Source organism: Mandrillus leucophaeus, unplaced genomic scaffold (genome assembly GCF_000951045.1).
Source record: "Mandrillus leucophaeus isolate KB7577 unplaced genomic scaffold, Mleu.le_1.0 Scaffold13, whole genome shotgun sequence".
NCBI lineage: Eukaryota > Metazoa > Chordata > Mammalia > Primates > Cercopithecidae > Mandrillus > Mandrillus leucophaeus.
Genome location: NW_012101254.1, coordinates 6,849,059 through 6,862,483, shown reverse-complemented (window position 1 = coordinate 6,862,483; position 13,425 = coordinate 6,849,059). Strand labels below are relative to the sequence as shown.

Here is a 13,425-nt window from a genome sequence, read left to right as displayed (position 1 = left end):
AATTCAAAACTGCCTCCCAAATCTACTCTATTTATATAAGCAAAACTATGGAATGAACGACTGCAGTTTTCCTATAAGAACATCTCCCAGATGGCTCTGCTGAAATATTCCTTCTCCTGCTGGAGAAGGTGGGTGTTCCTATCTAGGCTTCCCCAGAGTCACCATGGCCTGGTGGCCAATTATCGGGAAGCAAAGGGAGCTGGGCCCTGTGAGACCCCTTTGGTGTCAGCCTTCCTTCCTGCTGGGGTGCCTGTCCCAATCCACACTCCTGCAACGTGCCAAAAATCACACGGGCATCTCTACCAGCCAATCACACCCAGGCCCGTTTCAAAAGCTAACAGGTCCCGGATGCTCTCTTGGAAAGTTTGCTTTCCAATAGGATGTTCGATAGCAAGAAGTCTCTGGGGCCTAGAGAGAAAAGGACAGCAACAGATTCATGTCATCATCTGTGGACTGCAGACCCCTGCTAGTGCCCGCCTGCGGCCCCCCAGTCTGCCGGTGCACTGACCTGCCACTCCCGCAGGGCGGGGGTTAGTACCAGCCGCCTGCTGGAAACTAGCTGCCTGCTTAGGCAGGAGGCCAAGGACTGTGTCCTCTGCACTAGCATCTGGCTACCTCCCCCAGGCAAGAGCCACGGATCTCTTTGGCATCATGCTCCACCTGGCACCTGCAGGAGGGAAGCTGTCATCCTCAGCCCCCAGAACCCTTGTTTCTAAGGGGGAAATGGGCCTGCTCTTTGGAAAGAAAATTCCACAGGGAATATGGTAATTTTCCCTAGGCCTTCTTGGCTCTCCCCTCCACTGCCTCTAACCTCTGCCTTATCTACAGCCTGCTGAAGCTCAGTGCCCCTTGGAAGGTGACACAATACCTGTCCCCAGAGACCCCAGGGTTGAGGTGGATTAAGCGTATCTCAACTCGGCCAAGTTGGCACAATCCCGAAGCCCCACACTCTCCCAGGTTCTACTGTGAGACCAAGCCCACAGGCTGGGCTGGAAGAAAAGCTGGTGATTGTTAACTCTTGTCCCTGCAAGGGGGGGGCCGTGACCCCTGGGGCATCTGGTCCATTCTAGGGCCAGGTCAAGTGGCTAGACCTGGAGGAACAAGTGCTCTCAAGCTGTCAGCCGTAAGGGCTCCTCTGTGCCCAGCACTCCCTCCTGGAGCAAGCCAGCCCACAGGAATCCCCCAGGCTTGCCATGCCCTTGGCTACCAAGTCTCTTCCCAAGTCCCCACACCAACCCCTTGGGTGGAGCACCAGGCCCAGTTCCGGTGGAGCTTGGGCCGCTAGAAAGGCTGTCACTAAGCAGTGGCTTGGGAAAGCCTGAGCGTTAGGAACCTCCGTCCTGACCCTGGGAGCAGGGAAGACCTTAGCATTGGCCAGCGGGGGAGGGAGCACCTTGGACTGCCTGAGGCAGCCCCTCCTCCCCCAGCCCTCCTGGAGTGGCGCTGGTGGACTCCAGGCCCGAAGGACAGAGCCCTGCGGGAGCAAGGAGGGGCTGGGTGAGCACCACAGTTAGCACAGGGCTCCACTGAGGGGGCAGAGGCTCCCTTCCTCGCTGCTCCAGCCCCACAGCGGCCCAGTCACCACCTGTCAGAGGTAACAGGAAGCAACTGGGCATGATCTTAAACACCAATCTGTCGAGGAGACAGTCGATTGGGGTCTAGGACCAAGCACCCCAAAAAGGAGTGAGACCGGCCACCAGCTGTGTGAATTTCCTCCTGAGTAATGAGCAGGGGGTCCAAGCCTTGGTTTAGTTTTGTCACTAATTACTAATTTGGTTTATTCAATAGGTGAGGTTCACTGTCCCATTTTTTTTTTTTTTTCCCCAATGGAAGCCCCCTGGCCAAGACAGACCTGGATGTCAATTTGATTTCAGTTGGGGGAGAATAGGTAGGGGGAGTTGAGGGCTGACTTGACTGGTGCCTAGAGTTGCAGGTCAGTATCACAGGTTGCTAACAGAAGAATCTTTTGACATCACCAGGGGCAAAAGAGATAGAACACTACCTGCTAGAGGAGAGCACCTGCTGAAAGAAACCTCCTCCTTTTCCTGCCTCAGCACCTAGCAACTTCTGGGATTGACAGTCTACCTGCAATCAGGGCAACAGAGGTAAATAGCTGCACGGGCTGACTCCACAAAGTCCTGAACCCTGGGAGAAGAGTGCTGGGAGCCCCCTGGCGTGTGTGTGTGAGTGCATTCATTATGCATCAGTACAGAAATATGCTCCTGTGTATGCGTGTGAGATTGACTGACTGGTGTGGGGTTTATATCCGCAGTGGGGACCGAGGCTCAGCACACTGAGCCTGCTTCCCCCACTCCCCACCCCATAATATTTCTTATACATGACCCTATCTATGTATTTATAGAGCGCCTATCACCGTAGGCCCCATCTTTCTAGGGACGTGGACTTGAGGCCATGTGCTTGCCGACACACCTCCCAGCTCTACCAGTCCCAGGAGGTGCCATCCCCCCTCCCATTATAAAATATATATCTCTATATGCCACATATCTACACCCCATCTACCCAGGCAAGCACCTGCCCATCGGGCCCTCACCCTGGAGCCAACAATGCCTTCCCTTCCTACTGCTGGCGCCAGGCCGCCTGCCTTGTAGGAAGTTGAACAAAGTGTCGAGCACTTGGGGCTCCAGGTGCTGCTGACTCGAGGTAAGAGCACAGCTATCATCAGACCAAGTACTAGAAAAGAAATACACACCACTCCAATCACACACACAAGGAGAGAGACGGCCGGTCCTCCCTCCAGCCCTGACACACCCGACTCAAGAGGAGGGGAAGTAGAAGAGAAGAGTGACAAGCCCAGAAGGCAGACCTTAGGGACTCCCTGGCCGCCCAGCTGTCACCATGCCCAGTGGCCCACCTGGCCCGAGGGGTGGGAGCCAGGGCACCAGAGCCACCGCTAACTCAGAAGCACCCTGCTCCCGCACCTTGGTTTGAAACCTAAAGGGAAGGGTGTTGGGTTTTTGTTTTCTTAAAGAAAATCTTAAAACAAACATAATTATAACCAGAACCATAAGAATAATTATAATAAAAGGTGTCATCAGCCTCCCAGTATAAAACTGCAGCCTTTGGAGATGACCAAAAACATCACATTCCAGGGGCCGGGAGCCGCCTTGTGCACAGAGGGGTGGATGGTGGGGGCCTCATAAAAGAACACACAAAAGGCGACTTAGACAGGAAAGCACCAGTACGTTTTGTATGTTTTTTTATTTGCTCCAGGTGGGGTTTTGACTGTCACTTTCCCACACTCTGGATTAGTTCTGATCCCACCACAAGGAGCCCTCAAATCGGCTAAAGTGAGAAATTGGGCCTGAAGACTCCGTACCCTGCCATCTTGCCGAGGGAGTCTCCTTTTAGAAAAAAATCGAAAGGTTATTGCATGAGTCTGGATGAATCCCACTCTCAGCTGTCCACGGGCCCGACCACCTCATCTAGCCCCCTTTTTGGCAGGGAGAACCTGGCTCCCAAGTTCTCCTCCTTCACTCCGTTACAAACCAAGGGGAAGAGCCCACTGTGAGAACGCGCCATCTGCAAGCTGTCTCCCTTTCTCCATCCTTGGTGAAACCCTTTGCGCAGAAGGCAACGTGGAAGCTGATGTTTTTACTCATCTCGCTGTTTGAAAGCACCATTATGAAGTCAGGTTGTACAGTAGTTAACAGTACCTTTTATATATATATCTCATATCTATCATATATATATAAACTGTAAACAAGAGGTAACAGCGGCTTCTAGAAACTGATTTTCTTCAAGGTTTCCTGTGTGGTAGGCACCTGAAATACTATAGAAAAGTGTCTTGTGTGGTGTTCTCATCTCCCTGCTGCTAACTGGGTTCTGTTTTGCGTGACCAGGAATGGTGCTGGCACGACAGCTCAGTGGCTGGGAGGGAATGCTGCCGCCTGAGTGTCTCTCTCTTTCCGTCCCCTGCTTGTGCTCCTATCTGATCAGGCTAGAGACAACAAAAAAAAAGATATATAGTAAAAAAAAAAAACAAAAAAAAAAAACAAAACAAAAAAACAAAACAAAAAAAAAAACAAAAACAAACCCCAATATATAGATTTCTATAGAATTTCCTTTTTTCCTCTCTCCCACCTTTCCTCTGCAAGGTATTGTTACTATTTTTCGTTACTGATTTTTGCTGCAATAACCTTCTTGTTTCAGTCACAGCAAGAAACAAAACCCAAACAAACAGAAAATCCCTCTGAAAAGAGTAGAAAACAAAAGGTCTGATCGAAAAAAAAAGGGGAGGGGGAGGAAGGGGAGGGAGCTTGGTTTTGTTTTTAAATAGGACTGAAGAATAACATTGAAAAATCAGGAGATGATGTCCAACCCTTTTCGCAAGGCAAAGCCCTCCGGTACTTCCGCCTCTGTGGTTTTTGTTTTAAATTCCTTTTTCTCTTCTGGGTGCTGATACTTCTCTCCATCCTCACGTTCTCGGTGTTTTATTATGTTTTGTGTTTTTTTGTTTGTTTGTTTAACTTTGTGTCGCTACCTCAGTTTGCCCCCATGTCCCTTACACACACGCAAAATACTCCTTCAGCGGAGCGAAGAGGTGGCGGATGACTGGCACGCTCCACGACCGGCCCAGCAGTCTCTGCCTCGCCAAGCGGCTCATGTTGGAGACGTCAGTATAGTGGACAGGGAAACCAAATACCCTGGGGGAGAAAAGGCAGAGAGGGCAGGATGAGCACTGGCCGGACCAGGCTGCCTGGAAGCCATCTAATCACACAGCAGGACCCGGAGGACCAGCAGCTGCCCGAAGTGCAGGGACAGGGGCACTCGCACCCACCAACTCCCCTGACGCCTGTTTAGTTCTGCCGAGTCTTCTGTCCTTTACAAACAACCCAGTACTCGGATCGCCAACCATGTGACAGGCACTGTGCTAGTTTCTGTGGCCTTAAAGGTAGTAAGGTCATCACTGCCTAGCGTTTCACAACCCAGCAGAAATAAGAGTAATTTTGAACAATCCCTCAGAAATACCTCCAGGACACACTCTCCAGTTCTCCTCTCCTGCAGGGTTAGCTCGGCAACGTACACCTCGAGTCTGCACGTAATGAACACACAGCCCTAGCATCCTCCCCGCCGAGAGGAGGGAAGGTGAAAAGGAGCCGAACTCCTGCCTGACTTCAGAAGCTGAAGGATTTCCTGTTTGCTCTGGTTGTTTGTGTAAATGGTCTCTTTGTCTGGCTAAATCCTAGTTACACTTAGAGAACAAGAAGGTCATCCAGCCCCGAGAGTCCCATTTGCACCAAATCAGGGTGTTGAGGCTGTAAGGTCTGCCTGGCCCTATGCTGGCTTGGCCTACAAAATGGGCACCACAAGTTAAGGAAGGTCCTGTCGCTGCAGCGGTTCCTTGGGGATCAGCAGGGTCTCTGGGAGACAAGGCAGAAGGGGATTCCTAGACTCCTCCTTTTTTTTTTCCTTTGAGATAGAGTCTCTCTGTTGCCCAGACTGGAGCACAGTGGCACAATCTCAGCTCACTGCAACCTCCACCTCCAAGATTCAAGCAATTCTCCTGACAGCCTCCTGAGTAACTGGGACTACAGGCACCCGCGACCATGCCTGGCTAATTTTTGTATTTTTAGTAGAGATGCGGTTTCACCGTGTTAGCCAGGCTGGTCTCCAACTCCTGACCTCAGGTGATCTGCCTGCCTCGGCCTCCCAAAGGGCTGGGATTATAGGCATGAGCCACTGCTCCTGGCCCCTAGACTCCCCTTACTTGGGGCCAGCCTTAAAATACACAGGAGCCTGATCTACCAGGAGTCCACCCCAGGAGTCTGACATGTTGAGAAATGCTTGATAAAACGCACTGTTCCCAGGACGTTTGTGGAAAACAAGCCAGGTGGGAAAGGCAGAGGACCCCCCCAGCAAGCACAGCAAGCAGAACAGCCCACACTGCAGCCGGATGCCAGCACAACCCGGGTACCTTTCCATTTCAGTGCACCATAAGATGTCCTCTTTCTCATTCATGAAGACGGGGAAATGCTGGTCTTTGCCCTGCTTTATGGAGTTTGACCTCGTAGTAATGGTCCTCACTTTGCTGAACTAGATGACGAAGAGGAGAAAAGAGGAATAAGCATGAAATCATTCACCAGCCAACACTGGTCATGAGTCTACCAAGTATGTCAGGTACTCGCCAAACCCTGACAGGGCCTGGTCCACCCAGGGGGCTGGGTATGGCTCTGAGTGAGCAGAGTTCGCCAGGCAGGAGCCTCCGCAGACCCCACAGCCCCACTTTTCTTCCTTCTTGGAGGTCACCTAGCTAATCTTAGTCAGATCCATCTAGCCACAGAATTTTTTTTTTTTTTTTTTGAGATGGAGTCTCGCTCTGTCACCAGGCTGGAGTGCAGTGGCGTGATCTCAGCTCACTGTAACCTCCACCTCCTGGGTTCAAGTGATTCTCATGCCTCAGACTCCCGAGTAGCTGGGACTACAGGCACCCGCCACCACACCCAGCTAATTTTTGTATTTTTAGTCAGACAGGGTTTCACCGTGTTGGCCAGGCTGGTCTCAAACTCCTGACCTCAGGTGATCCGCCTGCCTCGGCCTCCCGAAGTGCTGGGATTACAGGCGTGAGTCATCGCACCCAGCCTAGCCACAGACTTTAGAAGTAGAAGCTGTAGCCACTATACTTTCCAAGTCTTCCAAAGAATTAGTTCTTTCAGAGGTGGAGTAACTTGTAGGCTAAAGGATGCCAAGTTACTGAGGGGCTCAAAGATGCTCTCGGAGCTGCCAGTGGTTCTGAATGCTGGAACCTGCCGACACAGAACCCAATGCCCCACGTACTCACTCCAGGAGATTCCAGCTCCAGAGAGAAATGGAGCTTCCACATCACAGGAGGCTGCTCTGCTTTGAAGGTTTTTGTAATAGGTTTTGGCCAAAAAATTTAAAAATGTAAAAAAAAAAGCATAGCACGTCCAGGTCTTGGTAAAGACTCCTCAGTGTTTACCAGAGGGTGGTGGGCGACACTCACCAGGGAGGAAGGGCTGAAGGCCAGCAGCCCTGGGCCCTCCTCTGGCTGCCCTGCTGCATGACCCTGCACCGTCTCCTAAACTAGCTGGAGGAGCAGGCAGGACAAGGCCCTGGCCACACCTCCACCTCATCCTGCCCTTCCTTCTCCCTGCCCCCCAGCACAGGTTCTGGACGCTGGAGCTGACCTTGGCTATCCTGCCATGCTCCAGACACTCCTGCAGCTCCAGCTTATCATTCACAGTGGATGCCAACGGCCTAGGAGGCAGAAGAGAGACTGTAACGACAGAAACCTGGAGAACAGCAGGAAGGGCCCCAGCTGCACGACTCCCCTCCCTCCCCCAGCAGCCACTTATTCACAGGGTAAGACCCCCCTTCCCCAAATCACACACACATGCCAAAACCCTCTTCAAACTCCCCGCAAACACACGAACACACGCTGCAGCTCTACACAGACACAAATCCACCAAGTGTTAATCCTTAAAGGTAAATTCAAAAGTGGTCTCAAATTATGAATAGGCAGATAACACCTAGCAGAAAAGGAAAAAAAGTACAGCTATCTTTACATCAGTTAGTCTAAAATACACTGAGCTTTAAGCATCCCACTGCAAAGCAAGCTTTGGGGGTGACAATGTTTTGTATCTTGATTTGTGGTGATTGTTACATGGGTGTGACCACTAGATGAAATTAAACCGCAAGCCTTAAATGTACAGTTTTAAAAGACTAAATTCTGGGCCAGGCACAGTGGCTCATGTCTGTAATCCCAGCCCTTTGGAAGACCGAGGCAGGCGGGTCACCTGAGGTCAGGAGTTTGAGTTCATCCTGGTCAACATGGTGAAACCCGTCTCTACTAATAATATAAAAATTACCCAGGTGTGGTGGCAGGTGTCTGTAATCCCAGCTACTCAGGAGGCTGAAGGCAGGAGAATCACTTGAACCTGGGAGGCAGAGGCTGCAGTGAGCCAGGATCGCGCCACTGCACTCCAGCCTGAGCAACAGAGCAAGACTCCGTCTCAAAAAAAAAAAAAAGACTTAAATTCTGCAGTTCCCTGAAGACCAAAAATTCTGTGACATTAAACATGTCACTTCTTAGGGTGCAGGCCAGATAACTGACTGGCTGTCCCCTTCAACACTGACCTTTCCTGACATGTAAGGATATTTAAGGAAGGCTTCCCTGACTGGCTCCAGGATCTCAGTGTGGGAACCGCGGGGCCTGCAGTCAAATCAGGTGCTCGACAGATGCCCCCGACTCTCGACCCTGCATACAGGACCTCTGCTTCTCCTAGAAGCTCAGAGTTTAGTATTTTAGAGTTGAAAGAAGCAGGTGAGAAATCCCCACAGGACCAAGGTCTGTCAGGAGACACTGAATGGTTCCATGAAAATACTTTATGGACCTCATTAGCCCATCCATTTCCCAATACACATATATATCTTGGGACCTCTCGGTGGACAGTTTTAGGCCAGCTGCCCCCATGCCCCCTCTCCTTCCCCTCAACAAGCCCTCGCCAGCAACTCTACCAAACATGTATGAGATGGGGAAGGTCCTCCAACTTCATGGGAATAGCAAGGAGGGAGACTGTTTGAGGCCAGGTGAAATGATGCCTTCTAGTTATACCAAGCAGCACACCACGGAGGTTTAACACCCATGACTCAGAACACTCTGGAAGATGCTTCCCTCCACAATGGTCAGGAACTGAGCAGCTCTCAGTGTGCTTTTGAATTGCCAACTCTGGACAATTTCTTTCACCTAAAAAGCCTTTTTATAATGCCAGTTTTATACCTGATGAAATGAATTTTCTTCATTCCTAGATATTAAAATCTTTATCTGTGTAAACTAACTGAAGAAAATCTCTCCAAAAAAGGACCTGAAGCCAACAAACTGTGTGATTAGTAAAATTAAGTTAAGCAGAACCCTGAACTTGCATGCAGCCATAGCAAGATTCCCTCTCCTGAAACAGGCTGTGGCCACGACTCCCCTTCCCAGCCCCAAAGCCATGCCCATGGCTTTGCCTCAGGAGAATCTAAGAACCAGAGGGTTCGGGACACATCACAATGTCAGAAAACCAACTACCTAACTCAGCAGCACATGACTCTTCTTTGGTATAAAGACAGTACGACTCTAAAGGTCCTGCTTTAAGACCACTAGTTGTTGGTTTCAGATGAGTATTTTCTATACCCTGACTCCTCTTCCTCCTCAAGGAAAAGGAAATAAGGAACATGGCAGAGCAACTAGTCATTCAGCAGAGGCTGGCCAGAGAGGGCCCGGCTCAGGGGTCCCCCAACCATGGGCCATCCCACCTGCAGTCCCAGCCCACAGTCCCCCAGGCCCGGGAGCTTTCACCAACCTGTTCATACCGGGAAGGTTACCCCAGAAGTAGCGGGCCCTGTGTGCAGCTGACACTTCTTTGGCATCAATCATCACAGGGTTGGACTACAAAACAGGAGACGGTTTGAAGATGAGCCAAGGAGGAGCATGAAACAGCGCCGGCATGCTGCTGGGGTTGAGCCTTAAAGCCTCAAAGCCTCTTACTTCTCTCTCAGGAGCCACACACTGGGCTAGCCTGCAGCCTCCAGGAGAAGCTGGAATTACACCTAGCCACATTCCACAAGCTGTCACTGGAACGTTCTAGATCAGCATTGTCCAAATGAACTTCTGCGATGGTGGGATGTCCTCTACACTGTTCAATTCAGTGGCCACTAGCCCACTAGTACAGGTGGCTATTTTGTACCTAAAATGAGGCCAATGTGATTGAGGAGCTGAATGGTTAATGTTCATGTAAATAGCCGCATGTGGCTGGTGGCTACCATATTGCACAGTGCGGCTCCAGACTGTCCAGAGGCTGGGAGAGCCCAGGCTCCAGCGAGTATGCGTGTGTTTACCATGAGCCCTGATTATAACTCAAATAGACACCTGCTCACACTTATAGTCAGAACACCAGCTCACAGTGTGACCCACCCAAGACTCAGGAGCACAGGTGGGCTTGAGCTCCCAGAAGGGCCACTCCGAGTACGCCTCCGGCAGCAGAAGCCCTCTGCACGTGGCTCAGACTTGGCTCAGGGTTAAACGGGGATTCACATGATAAGGAATGAAAACTGAGCTGAGTCCTGTTTTCTTCTCGAGTACCAGGGAATGAAGATAGGCCCTTCTTGCTCAGGTAAAACTGATTTTGTCCTCTCAAAGGTCCCGGTGTGTAACAAACACCATACAGAATGCACAACCCCAGGAGTCTGGCGCTCCACCCAATTTAGTGACAGGTCCTTCAACCCCGGAGGTTCACACCCACAATGCCACCTCTTAGAGTGAGACCACTGGCTCTTTCTGAGGTAGGCCTCTAACCCTGCTTCCTCCCTTTCTATCCGGGAAGCCTGGGGCTTCCCAAACAGGCCCCTTGCAAAGCAGAAGTCACCAGTCCCCAGCTCCACAATGCAGATGAGACAGGATGAAGCAGCAGTCCAAGGTAGAAGCCATTAGTGAGCTGGCCAAACCAAGGTTGCTGGCTATACCTCGAGAAATCGTGAGATGTCCCTCTTGTCACTAACGCCCATGGCCACCACATTCTCAAAGAGCCAGAAGAAGGGGCGATCATCTCCCTCCTTGGGCCGCGCATCATGCAGGAGGCGGTAGAACTCAAAGAAGAGCCGGCCAGTGCCCTCTGAGAGGTCGGAAGAGAAAGCCATCAGCTGGGGCTGTCTGCATAGGACAGTGGTGTGGCTCGGGCACGGGGAGGGCACGGGAAGACAGGGTCATCGGGAATAGCTGTCCCAGGGCAGAAATATCCAAGGAGGAAGCCTACGTGCAGAAGCACCAGCTGAGAAGGTGGAGGGGACAGGATGGTACCTACCGTAAAGGCCCTTGCGAGCAGGGTTGACGATGGAGAGGTCATTGCAGGGACTGCCCCCAATCACCAGATCGAATGGGCCCCACTCCTGGATCTGGGAGGATAAAGGCAAAGTGATGGGCCTGCTGTCCAGGGACAGAGGCAGACAGGAAGAAAGAGAAATTATCTGTGAACTTGGCAAAGAAGTCCTTTGACACGAAAGAGGAGACCCAGCTGCTCTGCAGGCTCACGACCCTAACTGCAACCATGGACAAGTCCTAAACAAGAAGGGGACCAAGTTGGATCATTTCTCAGGCCAGTGGGGAAATTAGTATCACCCAGGCAGGCAACACAGCCGCCCAATGGGAAGGCGACCCACGTGAACGGCTGAGTCTGAAGGTACCTGGCACTCTGAGTGTCTTAGGCAGGGTGTCTGGGCCATGTGAGTGTCCTCCAATTGCCCTTCAGGACTCCAGAGGGCCTGTAGTCATGGTTAAGGGAAGACCCTGCCCGAGCCTCCCAGATATGGAAGCTGGTAAAGCTATTTGCCAAAAGTACTGGGAGGACAGGAACCTCTCTCTAATCCAAAAAGCTCTTCCAGAAATGGCCCAGAAACCAGTCCAGGGAGTAGCCAGAGCTCAAGTAGGCACTATGTTGCCCAAGCTAGTCTTAAACCCCTGGCTTCAAGGGATTCTCCTACCTTGGCCTCCCAAAGTGCTGGCATTATAGGCATGAGCCACCATGCCTAGCCCAAATTCCCATTTCAATTTGCCCTTTACCCTCTCAAGACAGAGGACAAATGGAAGATAAGGAGAAAAAGAGGCTGGGGCAAAGGGTGAAGAGAAAGAGGGCAAATGAACAAAATGAAAGGAGGCAAGGGCTGCCTCCAGGTGCTGAGTGTGCAGGGTGGGGAAGACGGGCTGCGCCCCACAGCATGGACATACATGCTTCTGTGTGACGCTGCGGACGTCCCCGACGTACATGATCTTCCCCTGGTGCCGCACCATGCCCACCGTGATGGAGTCCTCACACACCTCCGAGGCAATGTAGCGGTCCACCTGAATGCCCAAGTCCTTCAGCACCAGGAGCCCTGCACCAGCCAGCAGACAGCACCGTTACTTGGAGCCATCTCCCTGGCACCCTGGTCTTGGCAGGTGAGCCTGCTGGCCAACAGGACCCATGGGGTCAGCTGTAGACCCAAGTCCTGTCTTTTCCCTGAAGATGCCTTAAATCCTTTCTGGATCCAACTGGAGTATCCACAGTAAGGACATCGAGGCTCTGTCTCATGCCTCGTTTGGCCTGTCTGGAAGGCTGTCAAAGCTGCAGAAAACTGACCCGAGTGTACACGGTTCCAGGATCCAGGAAGAATCGCAGCTGACTTTTTGGGGGCCTTTTCTTTGTTGTTGTCCGTCTACAGCTTGGTCCTTCCATACCCTCTTATCACCTCCTGCTGCAATTCTACCCCACCCTTTGAGACTCCACCTGAATGCTCCCTGCTCCACAAAGGTTTCATCAATGCCCTGCCCCATCCAATAGTCCCCTGGAATCCCTGCCCCCTCCGCTGTGAGTCCCCAACTCTGTGCATCCCTTGCCTCCCCATCAGAGTAGTTTCCATTCCTCACTCAGCCCTCTCGTGGATTGCAAGGGCTCTTCCAGACAGAAGAGGCCTCCTTCACTGTGCTTCCCGAGCTAACCACACTGATTTTCTTACTACGATCCCTCCCCCTCCAGAAATGCTAGTTGAACTGAGGCAAGGAAACAATCAGAGCAGATACCGAGAGGGTCTCAGGAGAAACAGGGTACGGCACTGTTTCTGCTGCTCCCAATACGTCCCCCAGCCAAGGAGCTTTTACAGCCTCCTGGGGTGTGACATGATTTAAGAAGGCCTCAAGGTTCCAGCCTGGGATACAAAAAGCCGTAAATGAACTTTTCTAGGTTTACAGAAGAGCAGCATGGAGCTGAGAACAGAAGACAAACATCTGGCCAGGGAAGCCACCCCCTCCGCCTCACCCTCTAACCAGGGTCCCTGGGTTGAGACCACCTATCTCTTTGGCCAAAGACACAAATTTTAAGAAGAGCTATTCCTTTCTTAAAAGCCAGGAAGCCTTGGCTAGGGGGCAGGGCAGGGGGTGGATGTGTCTTCACAACCTCCTAGGACGCTTTCTGCAGTGTCCAGAGTCACATGAAGCAAACAATGCCTACAGGGTGACCCAGCATCTCCTAAAGGTTTTCCTAAGGAGGGAGTGGTTCAAATATAGAAAGATACTCTATCACGATGCTTGTCACAGCACTACTTATAATAATAAAAAAATAGTAAATGATCTAATAAGGGTTCGTTAAGTAAATTACGGCAGTTTGACTCAATGGAACCCTACGTAGCACTTACAAATAAAGAATGTAGCTTTGGCCGGGTGCGGTGGCTCATGCCTGTAATCCCAGCACTTTGGGAGGCTGAGGTGGGCGGATCACAAGGTCAAGAGATCGAGTCCAGCCTGGCCAACATGGTGAAACCCCGTCTCTGCTAAAAAATACAAAAATTATCTGGGCGTGATGGTGGGTGCCTGTAGTCCCAGCTACTCGAGAGGCTGAGGCAGGAGAATCGCTTGAACCGGGGAGGCAGAGGTTGCAG

The 13,425-nt window shown here is 51.5% G+C and overlaps 1 protein-coding gene across 2 annotated transcripts in view; it reads right to left on the bottom strand.

Annotated features, from left to right (window-relative positions):
- Positions 1-3,200: 3,200 nt before the first annotated feature.
- The window catches only part of DNMT3A (DNA (cytosine-5-)-methyltransferase 3 alpha), an 84,488-nt gene continuing 74,263 nt past the window's right edge, over positions 3,201-13,425 (bottom strand). For both annotated transcript variants that reach the window (XM_011972694.1, XM_011972695.1), the window contains 7 exons: positions 11,741-11,886; positions 10,821-10,911; positions 10,483-10,631; positions 9,324-9,409; positions 7,167-7,236; positions 5,936-6,054; positions 3,201-4,664 (listed from right to left, as the gene is read on the bottom strand). In XM_011972694.1, the coding sequence (XP_011828084.1) occupies positions 4,523-4,664; positions 5,936-6,054; positions 7,167-7,236; positions 9,324-9,409; positions 10,483-10,631; positions 10,821-10,911; positions 11,741-11,886 (803 nt within the window). In that variant the 3' untranslated portion in view covers positions 3,201-4,522. The remainder of the gene's footprint in view (positions 4,665-5,935; positions 6,055-7,166; positions 7,237-9,323; positions 9,410-10,482; positions 10,632-10,820; positions 10,912-11,740; positions 11,887-13,425) is intronic.